Source organism: Colletotrichum scovillei (assembly GCF_011075155.1).
Source record: "Colletotrichum scovillei strain TJNH1 chromosome Unknown Contig00011, whole genome shotgun sequence".
Lineage (NCBI taxonomy): Eukaryota > Fungi > Ascomycota > Sordariomycetes > Glomerellales > Glomerellaceae > Colletotrichum > Colletotrichum scovillei.
In genome coordinates this window covers 2,138,077-2,151,327 of record NW_023336269.1, presented here as the reverse complement: position 1 = coordinate 2,151,327, position 13,251 = coordinate 2,138,077, and the positions used below count along the sequence as shown (strand labels likewise).

Here is a 13,251-nt window from a genome sequence, read left to right as displayed (position 1 = left end):
TCAACGGCCGGTTTTCGGTTCGAATGGATTGATGTGCTTGGGGCACGCACAGTGACGGTCGTGCAGATTGGCTAGCTGGCAGGCGAGAGTGGGCGAGTAAAGGTGGCCGAGGAGGGGATTGGGTAGTATCAACACAACGAGTTGACGGTCACTGAAGGTCCCCTTGCAGGTCTTGCAGGTATCGCGAGAGAATGACGGGCCAGCGAGGCGGTAGGCGGAGAACGACATGCGGCATGCGGCGGCATGCTTGATGCTGCGGCCCAAGAAGGAAGACTGATCAGGTGATGCTCTGCGAGACATTAGTTCGTGATATGACAGACGCAGATCACGAGTTACCTGGCAGGACAGAGGTCTCAGCTTACTGACTTTTGCCGAACAGCTGGCCAATGTAGGGATGACAAGCAAGTGCCCATCTTGGCAGAAGCATGGGAAAGAAGAGCGAACGACTGCAGGACAGGGAAGAAGGCAGCCGTCTCCTGCAGCAAACTGATGTCCACTGCATTGTTTTTTCCTTTCTTTCATTTTTGAGCATCTTAAGGCATCGAGATGAGGCGGTAAGCTGCAGGAAGGCGAGAGTCGGAAGGCAGATCGAATGTCGGGGAGGATTGAGGATTGGTAAAGAATCCCGACTGAGGGTGGATCCCATTGAGGGCATTCGCAAGCTGCACCAAAGCCAACGTTAGCTTGGGTCCGCGTTAGTAGAAGATTGCCGACAAACATTCCCGTCCTCGGCTGCGTCTTCCCATGTAGTTCATGCTGGAAACTGGGGGCACCTGTGGTGTTGTACTAAGGCATTGATCGCATGCGCAGAACAGCAAACGGCTGAAGGGTCAGAATCGAAACACGCAGGACGCCTTTGAACAAGGCTATGCGGTCAAAATCATCTTTGGGATTGAAAGTGAGGTTAGGTGAGTTGAGTCGAAGTATTCGCGTGTCACTCCGTACCTGGATACCTTTCCAAGTGCTTCGTGCCTGCCTTGTCCACTTACACCGACGTACCCAGTACCCCATGTCTTAGGTAAGATGGCACGGGATCTTGGGGAAAGCCTCGAAGGACTGGAAGACTCACTCGGGTGGGAAGGAAGGGATGGTACATCCTCCCAGGCTGGGTACCTTTACCGCACCAAAGGTATCCGCACCTCAGCCGAACATGGAATGAGACTCTGACCTCTGCTTCCCTTTTTTCGTGCTCCTTGCTTTTTCCAAAGGCACATGGCCTCAACGACCCGCGATCTTCGCATACAACGTGCCTTCCTTCTGCTTCGCGCAGCATGATCCCATACATGCGAGGCAAGATGCGCTGCGTGGCTATTGGTGTTTTTCCTAATCTCAGGCAGGTGTGTTTGTGCAGATTCACTGTCATGGGCAGGTGCTGCTGCACTCGAGAAAACCACGACCCAGCCATTACCAGCTCCAGATCAGCTACGCTTGCGTATCTGCATGTTCTATTGTCTGCGTGTCTAAGTTTGTGAGCTTCCTGCCCACAAGAAGAAACGTGTAAGTGGCAGGTCCACCGTCCAGGCAGAAAAAGACCAGTCAAGGATTCAGGACGGGACGTTACGTGCGTACGGCTGGTTCCTAGAGTCTACCCCGATACTCCCGTCCTTGTCGAGCCCGTTGCCTCACCGACTGCATCCAAGTTCGGGACCCCAAAGAGACGTATCTCGGATCGACAACCATGGCTAAGAAGGGAACGAAGTCTTGTTATGCAACAGAATCAGAAAACCAAACGGCACGACAAAGGCGGGCGGGTCGCAGAGCGGAGGAAAAAGGAAGTAGTTGAGGCGGAGAGAAGAGAACATCTTGGCCCGCAAGGCGGCTTGCTAGGTTGCCAGAGCGGAAAAAGCAACGTTGTCAGTCTCGGTCAACCCTACATCATTCCTCGCGCATCACGCCCACCGCCAATCTCACCCTTGGACGTATGCTTCCTTTTTCCGCTCATCGATTTCCTTTTCGCCCAGCAGCATTCTCCCACCACCGCCTCAGACTATGCCACCCACATCTCACCTGCCGACCACTGGGCGAAACCAAAGTCGATGGGTATCCATACCGCTGTAGTTGGAGCCATTTCTTCATGCTCAAGTCTTGAGTCTCTTGACCGATTCTTATCGGCCCGCACCCCTCAGTGGCCGCCTGGTTGTTGACCCAAGAAAGTCAATCGCCAATCGACACAACTGAGACAGACCCTCCGGATCGACGACAACTGACATGACAGAGAACACAGACAAGACAGCCTGTCAGGACTGAGACATGCCGACCTTGACTGCCCATCAATCAAGCCATCAGGCCCCATTTGGAGCACGACCTACCTGCAAAGCTCAGAGTCCAACGCGACAGCTGATACAAACGCACCTGTAACTTACGCACTTCCTACGCAACACTTACACCCAAAGACATAACCCCCAGGTTGCAGCAGCCGCCTGCTCCAGCCTCCAGCATCGTCTACCCGCTGTGTCCGCTGTGCCCGCTTCGCCGCGCACAGCGTACAGCATGACCTCGATGCAAGCATTGATACATGCAGCCCGCAGTTTCCAGTCAATTGGGACGGGAAGGACAAGACACCACATCGTGGCATGCTTCCGTCCTCTGAGGATACGGATGCCTTACGCAACAAAGCTTGGGGCTCCGCTCGTGCTCGCGCCGCCTCTCCGACTTGGAAGTCGTCTCGCCTTTACGCGAAGTGATCACCGTGGGAAATGCGGTCTTACGATTCGTCCGGCAAGCGGACATACTCCCCCGTGCTGGACAAATTTGCTGCAAACCACGGGCTTGTTTGACCCTGAAAGTGCTCCTCGCAATCAACCCGGCCGTTGGGTTTCTTGGGAGCAACCCCTGCTATCCTCCCCCACTCAACCCGGGATCCCAGGAGTACCCGTACCCAGCAACCCAGACGACAGGTCCAGCGCCGCCAGCACGAGATGATACCGCCGGGGGTGAGGAAACTTCCAGAGCGCTGGTCGGCAGGTCTTTTACGTTGTCGTCACCTCCGCGTGCGCGGGGCTTTCCACCCAACCGGACTGCAAGTTGCTGCCCAGCGCTTAACAGTCGAGCCAGGAGAGAACCTACGTGAATTCGCTCGTATTATGATCAACAATGCAATACACTCATCTCAACCCATTTACGATGTTCATTATCAAGCTAGCCGCTGGCTGTTATTGGGCAAACTGCAGATAATCGGCCTGCCGACCACGCAGGCTGCACCCAAAACGCCCGAGAATTGCCTCGTTGCCTTTCTCACCGTCTCGCCAACTATCCGTACTCCGTACACAATATACCGCACCATCCCTGTGGACCGAGGGCGGCAATATTCGTACGCAGTGGGTGACTGTTTAAAACCCACTCAACCTCATTTAGGAAGTGGCAGAGAAGCTCCAAAGGATCCACAGAAGAATTCGAAGCATCAACATGGAGACGAAATGGTGGCCACCAGGATCCCTCCCCGGCAAGACCGAAGATGATTCTGAAACCGACGACGAGGAGTCAAGGTTCTATGATCAGCCTTTCAAGCAGGGACTCATCCTGACCTGGCTTCAACTAGCGAGCCCCGTTCCTGACGTTGACAGGTCATGTGGTTGTACAATTCCAAACCGGCCGTCCCATCGGAAGTGAACCACCCCTTTTCTGGATCCCGCCTACACGCGGATTTAGCTAGGCTCGGTCAAGGGAGAACTGGGAGCACATCCCCAGCCATTCGGCTGCTCCCCTTTGATGGGTCGCCAAGCGCCGCGTGGCGAAGGGCTAGGAGACTTTCCACTACCCCTGAGATCCGGTCATCCGGGTCTAGAGAACATTGCGTAAGAGCGAGGGTGCGTACTTTTTCGTACCTATACCGTTGGCCGCTCGGACAAGTTTGCAACAAGCTCGTCGGTAGTGCTTTTCGCTCCAGACCAGCGAGTGCAGTGCCAACTCTAAGGATGTGGTACGGATGCTAGTAAGATGAGCAAGCTGTTTGTCGTACGATCTCGAAAATGACAAGTTATGGCGCACCGGACCCCGGAAAATTTGTTGTCTACGGAGTATTGTCTTCACTTACAAGTGGGACATGATGCTATCTGTTGAGATCAGGATGCTAAACGGGCTGTCGCATCTCATAGGACCCCGGATTGAAGACACAATTGTCCAGTATTAATTCGTCCGGAAGAGAACTATCCACCGGCACTCCATTGCGGTGGTGAATCCATCACAACTGCTTGAAGGAAGCCGATAGAGTTTGGGCGATTAGGCTGCCTCATCGATTAACGTCGTCAAAGTTTTGGTAGAAAGCTGCCAACATCTGGTCGAACTTTGGAGGTCTAGTTGAGCATCACCTGCATGACATACCTACATACATGTATTGACCCCCCTGGCTGTAGCTAGTCGCCCTGTTCCCCGGACCGGAAGTCTGTTTGGCCACAGCTTTCAACGAGCTCCACGAACTGCATTCTACTGATGAAGCATGCACGGGACAAGATGCAGCCATCCATCGCATTTTCTCCTTGGTCTGCGGCTCTTCTATGTAGGGGAGAGGCGAGTCACTAGGCGCTCTCCGCAGCGAATATTCTCCTTGCCGTTTCCTGTCGATGACGGAGAGAAATTTCCTGTTGAAAGATGGATATGATGATAGTCGGCGACGGAGGGCCACGGAAAAAACGGGACCGGTGAGGAGAGAACGAGAGGATACAAAACGGTACTTTTGCACTGATACATTCTCAGAACCAGCTACCTGGCGTTTCGGCACCAGTTCCGGCACTCGCCCGATCAGGGCCCAGAGGAACGGTTGTATGGGGGTGCTTGGACGCTTTACTGGGATTCGATACTGGGTACCCCTGACCTAGCGTGGAAACGAAAGCCAATTTCCCTGATTGCGATGTACCTTGGAGGGGATCACCGCCATTTCGTTTTGCGGGCCGACTTTTGTTGGTGCTCGTGGTAGCTCAGTACAGGTGCTCCAGGCTCAGCTTTCTTCTTCGGCGGTCGACATCACTCGCAAATTGCACGATAACAGTTGCCGCCAGAGCTATGGCAACCTTGAGCCAGGGTTGTTCTGGGTTTACCAACGGCGAAAGCGCGGATGCTATCCGGTCACGCTTTGTTTGGAGGAGAGCAGTAAGGCAAGATGGAAACAGTCCCACGCCGCTGCAACAAACCTGCCCAGCGCGGCACACCTCTGCGCAGCGCGAGATCGCAGACAATGGCAAACTCTGTTTCCGGAAATGGATTGAGGGAAGAGGTATTCCGGCTTCCGGTCCCAAGAGCCCCGGCAGTGGGCATGACACGGCTGGTACAATTGCGCTGGTGTTTTCAGGGCAAGCCGATAATTCCTCACTGAACACGGGTAGTTCCCAACGCCACGAGAAGATCGTCCATCGCAACAAGCATCCTCTTCGCATAGGGTTACCGAAGTGTTGCCCGCTGCAACTAGAGTGCACCCGCGTCCCAAGTAAGTTGCCCGCCCTCACCTATCCCGTGGTGGAGGAAGATTTTGGGCACAATGATGCAGCTCGGGGAAGAATACCAGCCATGCCACATGGTTTTGGACAGGGACCAGCCGTCATCAATCCACTATATTTGTACGGAGACTCATGTCCTGCAAACTGGGGTAGACCTCGGTTCTGGGCTCAGCAGTGGAAAGCTGCGGTGATGACGGGGGAAAGGGGGAAGAAGAAGGGACTCTGCTCTATGCGTACGAATACACTAATTACTGTGTATCTGTAGGACACTCAGGCACTTGGCTCGAAACCAGCCCGCTGTGCCCAAGCTCGAGACCTAGCCTGCAATTCTCGCCAACGGACGCCCTCATTTTCCGCGTCTCTCAAACTTTGCGCTGACCTTCAGCCCCTTGACCTTGTCAGATGGATCTTCAATAATGGGAGTGGCAAGTTGGCAAGCAGCACACTCCTGACTATCACCTACCGTCCCGGCTTCCGCGACGCCCAAACAAGCTATTTAATCAACGAGTTGTGACCACTGCGTCCGAGCGCTCCTGCAAGATGCCGAGCAGACCAAGACCCCTATGAAGCATTAGGAAGAAAAGCAGTCGAAGTGATGAACTGCGGCAGTCACCCAGAGCGACAATCAAACAGCCTCGTCTTGCCTCAATAGCCTGTCCGGCTAGAGTGGCTGGGAATGCGAGATCTATCAGTGAGGATTCTGCGAGCAGGGCCAGAGAAATGACGGCCAACGACCAGGGTTCCTTAACCCTTGTCAAAGAAGAAAAAAGACTTTTTCCATTCATCACAACCCCGGTTGCTTCATTTGTCGGCTCGTGTTTACAACTTCACCGACACAACGGATGCCTCTGGAGTCGGGCCAACACTGCGGCCTGGTCTATGGATATTCGTACCTACCCAGCCCATGCTGGCCCAGTCCGTTGGTTCGTCTCCATCGCCCACTTGTCGCTGTTAATCAAGGTGACACCAGGGCTATTTCGTGCTGCCCCATGCTGTGGGAACAATCGAGGGCTGCAATTGTGGTACGGAGTACTCGACTACTCGTACCTACAGGCCAGGCCAACGTCAACACTCAGTCACGAATCCGTACAGGATAGTACGGTGCACTACAACAAGCACGTGAGTCCACCGATCCTATCAGTCTATCCTCCGGGTGCCGACGTGTCGGTCGAGTGGGCAAATCCAGGATGCGGAAACGCCTGCCGAGAGTCTGAACCGGGGCAACGCGATATCATTGAACAGGACAGCAAGCAAACAGGCTGACTGTTTGCCAGCGCAACACAACCCTCTTTGCTGCGGAGTAAGATGCATCGTCAAGTGACCAGGTGTGCGCAAGTAAGATGCCGACATGTCACGATATGACTCTTTGAAAGAGGGGATAGTTAAAGGGACGGATGGGAGACTCAGGTTGGGCTTGCATTGCACCGCCTGAGTCGGTTCGCTTGGGTGTCCGGCCGCCTTACAACCTCTACACCGTTGAAGAGGGGGTCCCTAAATCAACCGCTCGCGCTCAAAAAAAAAAAGTGTGCTGTTGTCATTCCAATCGGAAGCTGTCGTGGTTAGGGTGCATACGACCAACAGGACCTCGAGCCGTACGCTGGGCGCTTGAGCAAGCAAGCTGCGGCAGTCTTGAGGGGTCGCCGTCTTCAGACGTCACGGCACATACCCCCATCGACGCTACCTTGGTTTACAGTCACAGGCGGAAACACGTCTCGGCCGATAGAGCTGTGCGACCTTTGAGAGGCGCCTCTCCACAATCGCATACGGCCGCTGCAAGCACCAGTACTGTGTGACTATGGATGCTCTCTCGTATTCAGCAGGACGCCGAGGCAAACACATCTACGAGGCCGTACGTTGTGTATCTAGCGACGCGTATTCTTACTACCAAGGTGAGCGAGTTGCGAGTCTATCTACACAAGCCCCTACGTCCTGATTCCAGAAATCCGGCAGAGAGGCTCCGAGTCAGTGTGCGGCGGCAGCGGCAGCGGGAAGCCGTAACAGCACCGGCTTCTTTTCCTTCGAACAGCTCAAGGCCGACGACGCTGGCGCAACAGGTGTCGATATCCGCCGGGAGGGACACTCCGCGGCCCTGGTCCTGCTTTCTTTCATTCACCGCCTCACAAAAGCGGACGACGAGGTGGTTCTATCAGCCCGGCCTTGTTGCTCAGATCCTCGGCGCTCTGATGCAGGCTCTCTGGGGCGTGATAAGCTCCGCGTGCGACAGGAAGCATACCCGCGTCCCACCTCAGTTTGCCCAACAATAGGGAGTCAGGGAAAGCTCCAGAGGAATATTCAGGATGATCCGTAATGGAAGCTCACCCCTGATGTCCCAATCAAAAGGCTGCAAAGCTAACGTCTTGTATTTGTACTGCCGCTCACCGCAAAAGATCAGGCACAGGCAGCGCGGGGAACAGGATTAGTTCACCCTGCTAAGGAGGCGGTCTATTACTGAGCCACAGGGACAGCCTGGGTTTTTTCCCCATGTCGCCCTCCCTCGACAATACAGTCAACTAGCGTTTGACCAGCCCTCAGTCGGTGGTTTGTCGCTTTCATCCAACAATCCAATGTCGACCCCCCCCCCCCTGGCTACAGCCTACAACAAAGCCAGCCATGCGACCCAAGTGCCGGGGGTTTGAACCTTGGGCTGTAAGTACACACCTTACACCTTGCGTGCCTCACATCGCAGACAAGATACATCATCTCGTCTTCTCGTCCGCCCATGGAAGGAAGGCCGGGAAACAACACTACAGTGTCGAGATGCTCGTCTCGCTACCCATCGAAAGAGGTTTGACAGAAGGGCACCATACCACAATGACAGTGCGCATGGTTCTAGTATTTAAAGCACAGCATACAGATTGAGAATGGTCTGGACAGACACAGCGGAAGAACCCAAGGCTGTTACATGCTGGTGGATGAAGCCCGAAACCCGGGTGGTTATTTGAGCTTGACTTTCCGAGACAAGCACATTGTGTCTAAGGCTATCCGTACACCAATACCTACTATGGTACTCCGTACACCTCACGATGTAGTTGCCACCAGGGCAGACAAGGCGAGATGGGAGCAAGGGACCGGGATCGGGACGGGGCAGATGCCGCTGCGTTGCGCATCACAGGCTTTTTGGCATTGCGCTGCGATGCGATGCGCTGCGCTGCGCTGCGCTGCGCTGCGCTGCGCTGCGATATGGGGCAGAAGAGAGTGACGGGCACTTGATGGACGCGTAGTCGCTACACAGCGGCCATCGACGAAAGTGCAGGTAAATGTTGGCTTTCGTTTCCTTGTCCTGCTGTAACCTGTTGCGTCGGTTGGCTAATTTTCTTTTGCTTTTCTTATTTCTGGCGCCCTGCAACTACCCACACCCCAATTCCGAGTTGGCTCCATTTGCTCCAAAAAGTCTCCCTCTCCCAAATCCAGCCCAGTCCCATCGAGGCTCTAGCCTCGTTGCCTCTTGTGAAACCTTTTTTTTCCTCTGTTGATCCCTGCCCTCCGGTCTGGCGCCATTCTTCCCCGAGTCTACCACCCCTTGCCTACTTTTCCTACTCCGTCCATGTCGGTCTGCTTGAGTACGTACTCTCTTCGTCCGGTCAAGGGAAGTACTCTCGTACCTTTCGGATACCTACGCTCTCTCACACTCACTCGCTCTCTTCCTCTCACGGCTCTTTCACTTTGTGTATGTGTGTGTGATGTGCGTGTCTCTCTCTCTCTAAGTCTCCCTTCCACCCACACCCACACCCACGTATCCGCTCGCTCCGAACCCCATCCTCTCCTTGACACCACTGAGCTGCTAACAACGGATTGCGTCTAGGGAATCTCATCCGGGTAGTACCCGTCGCGTAGGTAGTGGCCGAGCCGTGGACGTACCGACTTACACTTACCCACAGTCGTAAGGCGAACACTCATGGCCTTGGGACCGTCATCTCGACATGGGTAAGGGGGCACGCCGCGCCGCACGCACACACATGCACACTCACACACCCCCCGACTGCGCATGTATGGAGAAAAAAGCCCACCGAGTCTTGTCTGGGGGGGTACCCCTGGATCAGGTACAGGGCTTCTCAGGCCCCACGGCCGTCATGCCGGGCAGTTGGATCCCTTCCCACGACGTGGGACCTTTCGCCGCCGCATCTCCCTGAATCCCTCCCCGGTGGACAAGTGGGAGGATCGTCTTGTTTCTTTTTTGCGCTGGACATGCCATGGTCCATGGTCACCGCCGTTCCAATCTTAGATCCAAATTTTTTTGCTTCCGCGACCCAGGCAATGGTACGGTCCCGGTGGCCTGTCCCCCAGCTGGGTCTGGTCTGTGTCTGGGGTGGCCCTGGGCTTTGACGTCTCTTGGTCCTCTCATCGTCACCGTCCGCGCTCCCTTCATATTAAGTTGCTTGCTTCCCCAGAACTTGCTACCTTCTGTCCCATCTGATACTTTCTTTCATAAGGTAACCATCCCGCCACGCTGCCTGAATAGCTCTGGTCTCGCTCTGCTTGTTTTATCTTTGCTTTTCCACCGTTGCTTTTCATGGTTACATCATCAGTCTCGAGCATCAACACGCTTTCCTCCCTTCCACGAGACTAGCAAAACAAATTCTTGCCCACACCAATCTGGACCACCAGCTCCACGATACCGTTTTTCTCCCTCGATTCTTGAGCCCACCGAAGACGTTACAGGAACTGCAGTGCTATATATTGCAACATCGCCCACCCATCCCTTGATCAGAAATCTTTCCAACCGCCTACCGAATCTCTTTGCGCCTCACACAACATCCAGCCTGCCAACTGCGCATACACCGAGGATCAACCAAGATGAAGAGGACCGGCTACATGACGGGAGGCCGTCGAGGCGGCTCCTCAGGGAGCATGAAGTCCAAGCTTCCGCCCTTTCCCACGACACAGATGTTTGTTCTCGGTATGCATATCCTCATCCAGCGTTCTTAGATGGGCTCACCGCAGGATGCCCGCTAACACGCTCTTCAACCAGCGCTCTGCAGAATATGCGAACCGATTGCGTTCATGTCCATCTTCCCCTACGTCTATAAGATGGTCGAACACTTCAACATCACCGAAGACAAGAGCAAGATTTCCGTCTACGCCGGCATGATCACGTCCGCATTCACTTTGGCCGAGTTTTCGACAGGAGTCGTTTGGGGAAGACTGAGCGACAAGATTGGTCGCAAGCCTGTCCTCTTGATGGGCCTCTTTGGCACGGCTTTAAGCTCTATGGTTTTCGGATTTGCCCCCAACTTGACGGTTGCACTCATTGCACGAGCTCTCGGTGGTCTGTTGAACGGGTATGTCGAGTCCATGCAGCCAGCCCACTGACAAATTGACCTTCGGCTGACTTTGGCAAAGAAACATTGGTGTCCTGCAAACGACTGTCGCGGAGTTGGTTACGGTCAAGGAGCATCAGCGTATGTTCGGAAGTCTTCCCCGGTTACAGGTGATAAGCTAACTCTCTGTAGCCCGCGCATACACTATTATGCCCCTAGTTTGGTGTCTTGGGTAAGTTGAGTTTGTGGCGAGCGTACCCCTACTACGCGACTCGCCAGAGTTCATTGACTAGTGTCTGACTTTGCGCAGCTCAATTGTCGGACCTGCTCTTGGTGGCTTACTCGCCGAGCCTGTTCAAAGTTACCCGCAGTACTTCAAAGCGGGCTCGATCTGGGACCAGTACCCTTTCCTCCTGCCCAATCTTTTCAGCGCCGCCACTGTCTTCTGCGGAGTTGTTATCGGTCTGCTCTTTCTGGAAGAAACCCACGCTGAGCGCAAGAAGAGAAGAGATCCCGGTGTGGAGTTGGGAAAGCGCATCATCTCGTGGGTGTCGGCCAAGAGCTGCCAAATCCCTGCGCGGAAGGCGGAGAAGCAGGCACTCCTCGACGATGATGAGCTCCCCGGCTACCGCACGAACGAGAGCTCTCCCCAACTTGTGGGATCCGAGTCTACTATCCCCGAGCCGACCGAGACTCTGGACCTCACAGAGGCATCAATCATTGACGAAATTGCTGAGCCGCCCAAGGTGATCTTTACCAGACCTGTCATCTTGAACATCATCTCCTACGGTATCCTGGCCTTGTAAGTCATTGCTCTTCACTCTGAGACTCTTATCAGCATGCTTACACTCCTACCAGCCACACCATGACCTTTGATCAACTGTTCCCCGTCTTCCTCAGCACCACGCCTCGCGAGCACCCGGATGTTCACCTTCCTTTCAAGTTCCCCGGCGGCTTCTCGATGGAGACCAAGTCCATTGGCATCATTCTCGCGGTTCAGGGTGTCTACTCCATGATCTCGACGGTCTTCATCTTCCCATGGGTTACCAGACGCCTCGGTCCTCTCCGGCTATTCAGACTATTGGCCATTTCGTACTTTTTGCTCTACCTGACGACACCCTACCTAGCTCTGTTGCCTGAGAACTTGCGAATCATCGGCATTTATATCATGGTTATCTGGAAGTGCACCTTCTCGACCATGGCCTACCCCAGCAATGCGATCTTGCTCACAAACTCGGCACCGAGCCTCATGTCCCTCGGAACCATCAACGGCGTTGCTGCCTCGACAGCGAGCTTGTGCAGAGCGTTCGGGCCGACCATCTCGGGCTTCCTTTACACTCTTGGTATTCGAACCGGCTACTCCGGGCTTGCTTGGTGGACCAGCGGTGCCATTACCATTTTCGGTGCCTTCCTCAGCATGCACCTCACCGAACCCCGTGGACGCTTGGACGAGCCTGTCAGAGATATCGAGACGGCAGTGGAACCCACCGAGATTGAGGGTCTGCTAGTTCCCCTGGACGACGACGAGCACGAGGTTGAGGCCGGCCCCAGCCGGAGATCGTGATCACCACCATGATCACATACGTTGACTACCTTATCCCCCAATTTCGATACCCCGGAAAGGCGCCATGGGATTTGCACTATTTTATTTTTATCATCATTCAACAATCGGAGTTTTCATCCTACGGCGTTATTATCGACAGGAAGGGACCACAACAAGACATAGACTATCGCTCACGGGACACGACGGAAGGAATCAGAGAAAAGAGTTATTAACATCACACGATTTAATTCGGACGGGCCGAGGAGAGAGCACATACGGAAATCTCACGACTTGTTACTTGTTTTATTTCGACCATTTCCATCAGCGGGCTGCATGACTGGATTTCAATTCTTGTTCGTTTCGACTTCTTTATCAAATCTTTAGGGGGCGCTCAACATCACATCATGTATCGGGTCAGGCGACCATCCTCGACCATTTGTTTTTGTATACGGATCGTTCTATTGGACAAGGAGTTGGAGATACCATGGAAGCCCAAGGGAACAGCCGACACTGGAAAGAGACAGGAGACAGAAGACAGGGAAACCGCAAAGGGCGCAACAAAGAGAAAAAAGCGAATGGCATTTATTTGGGGAATACCACAGAGGACCGGACGTACCAAACCAACCTGAGGAAAGAGAAGCGGAGGAGCGGGGAGGGTCTTGGCAAGAAGGGAACTTTTCTCTTCTGGCGGGAAACTCGATTTGTTCTATGGGGGCCTGTGAAGACTTGCAAAGGTCTAATTGCTCTTGATGTTTTAATGATGGCTTATTTCTTAGAGAATTGATGGGAGAACAACCCCTACTTGACAAACATTTTTGGCACATTTTGATGAACGATCGATTGCAGCCGTGATGATAACCGTGAGAATTAACAAACCCAGCCATAAATGACAAGCCTCAATGGCTTGCCTACCACTCATGTACTTCAGAGATGCCTGCCTCATGAGTGAGTTTGAAGGCCGCGGTGTCTTCTCTCTCGGGCGGTTTCTGTCCAGCGCCAAGCGAAACATTGGTGACGTACA

At 54.0% G+C, this 13,251-nt stretch overlaps 2 protein-coding genes across 2 annotated transcripts; one reads left to right on the top strand and one right to left on the bottom strand.

Moving 5' to 3' along the window:
- Positions 1-413, bottom strand: HER10_EVM0011446 (uncharacterized protein; the record flags this gene model as incomplete). Its single annotated transcript, XM_035480879.1, has 2 exons — positions 1-289; positions 367-413. 2 exons carry the CDS (start codon positions 411-413, stop codon positions 1-3), a joined length of 336 nt encoding a protein of 111 aa, XP_035327312.1.
- An 8,530-nt stretch (positions 414-8,943) lies between these two features.
- HER10_EVM0000604 (major facilitator superfamily transporter) lies at positions 8,944-12,996 on the top strand. Its single transcript, XM_035470378.1, has 6 exons — positions 8,944-10,326; positions 10,399-10,708; positions 10,770-10,828; positions 10,880-10,919; positions 10,998-11,489; positions 11,546-12,996. Exons 1-6 carry the CDS (start codon positions 10,224-10,226, stop codon positions 12,249-12,251), a joined length of 1,710 nt encoding a protein of 569 aa, XP_035326472.1. The 5' UTR covers positions 8,944-10,223; the 3' UTR covers positions 12,252-12,996.
- The last annotated feature ends 255 nt before the right edge of the window (positions 12,997-13,251 follow it).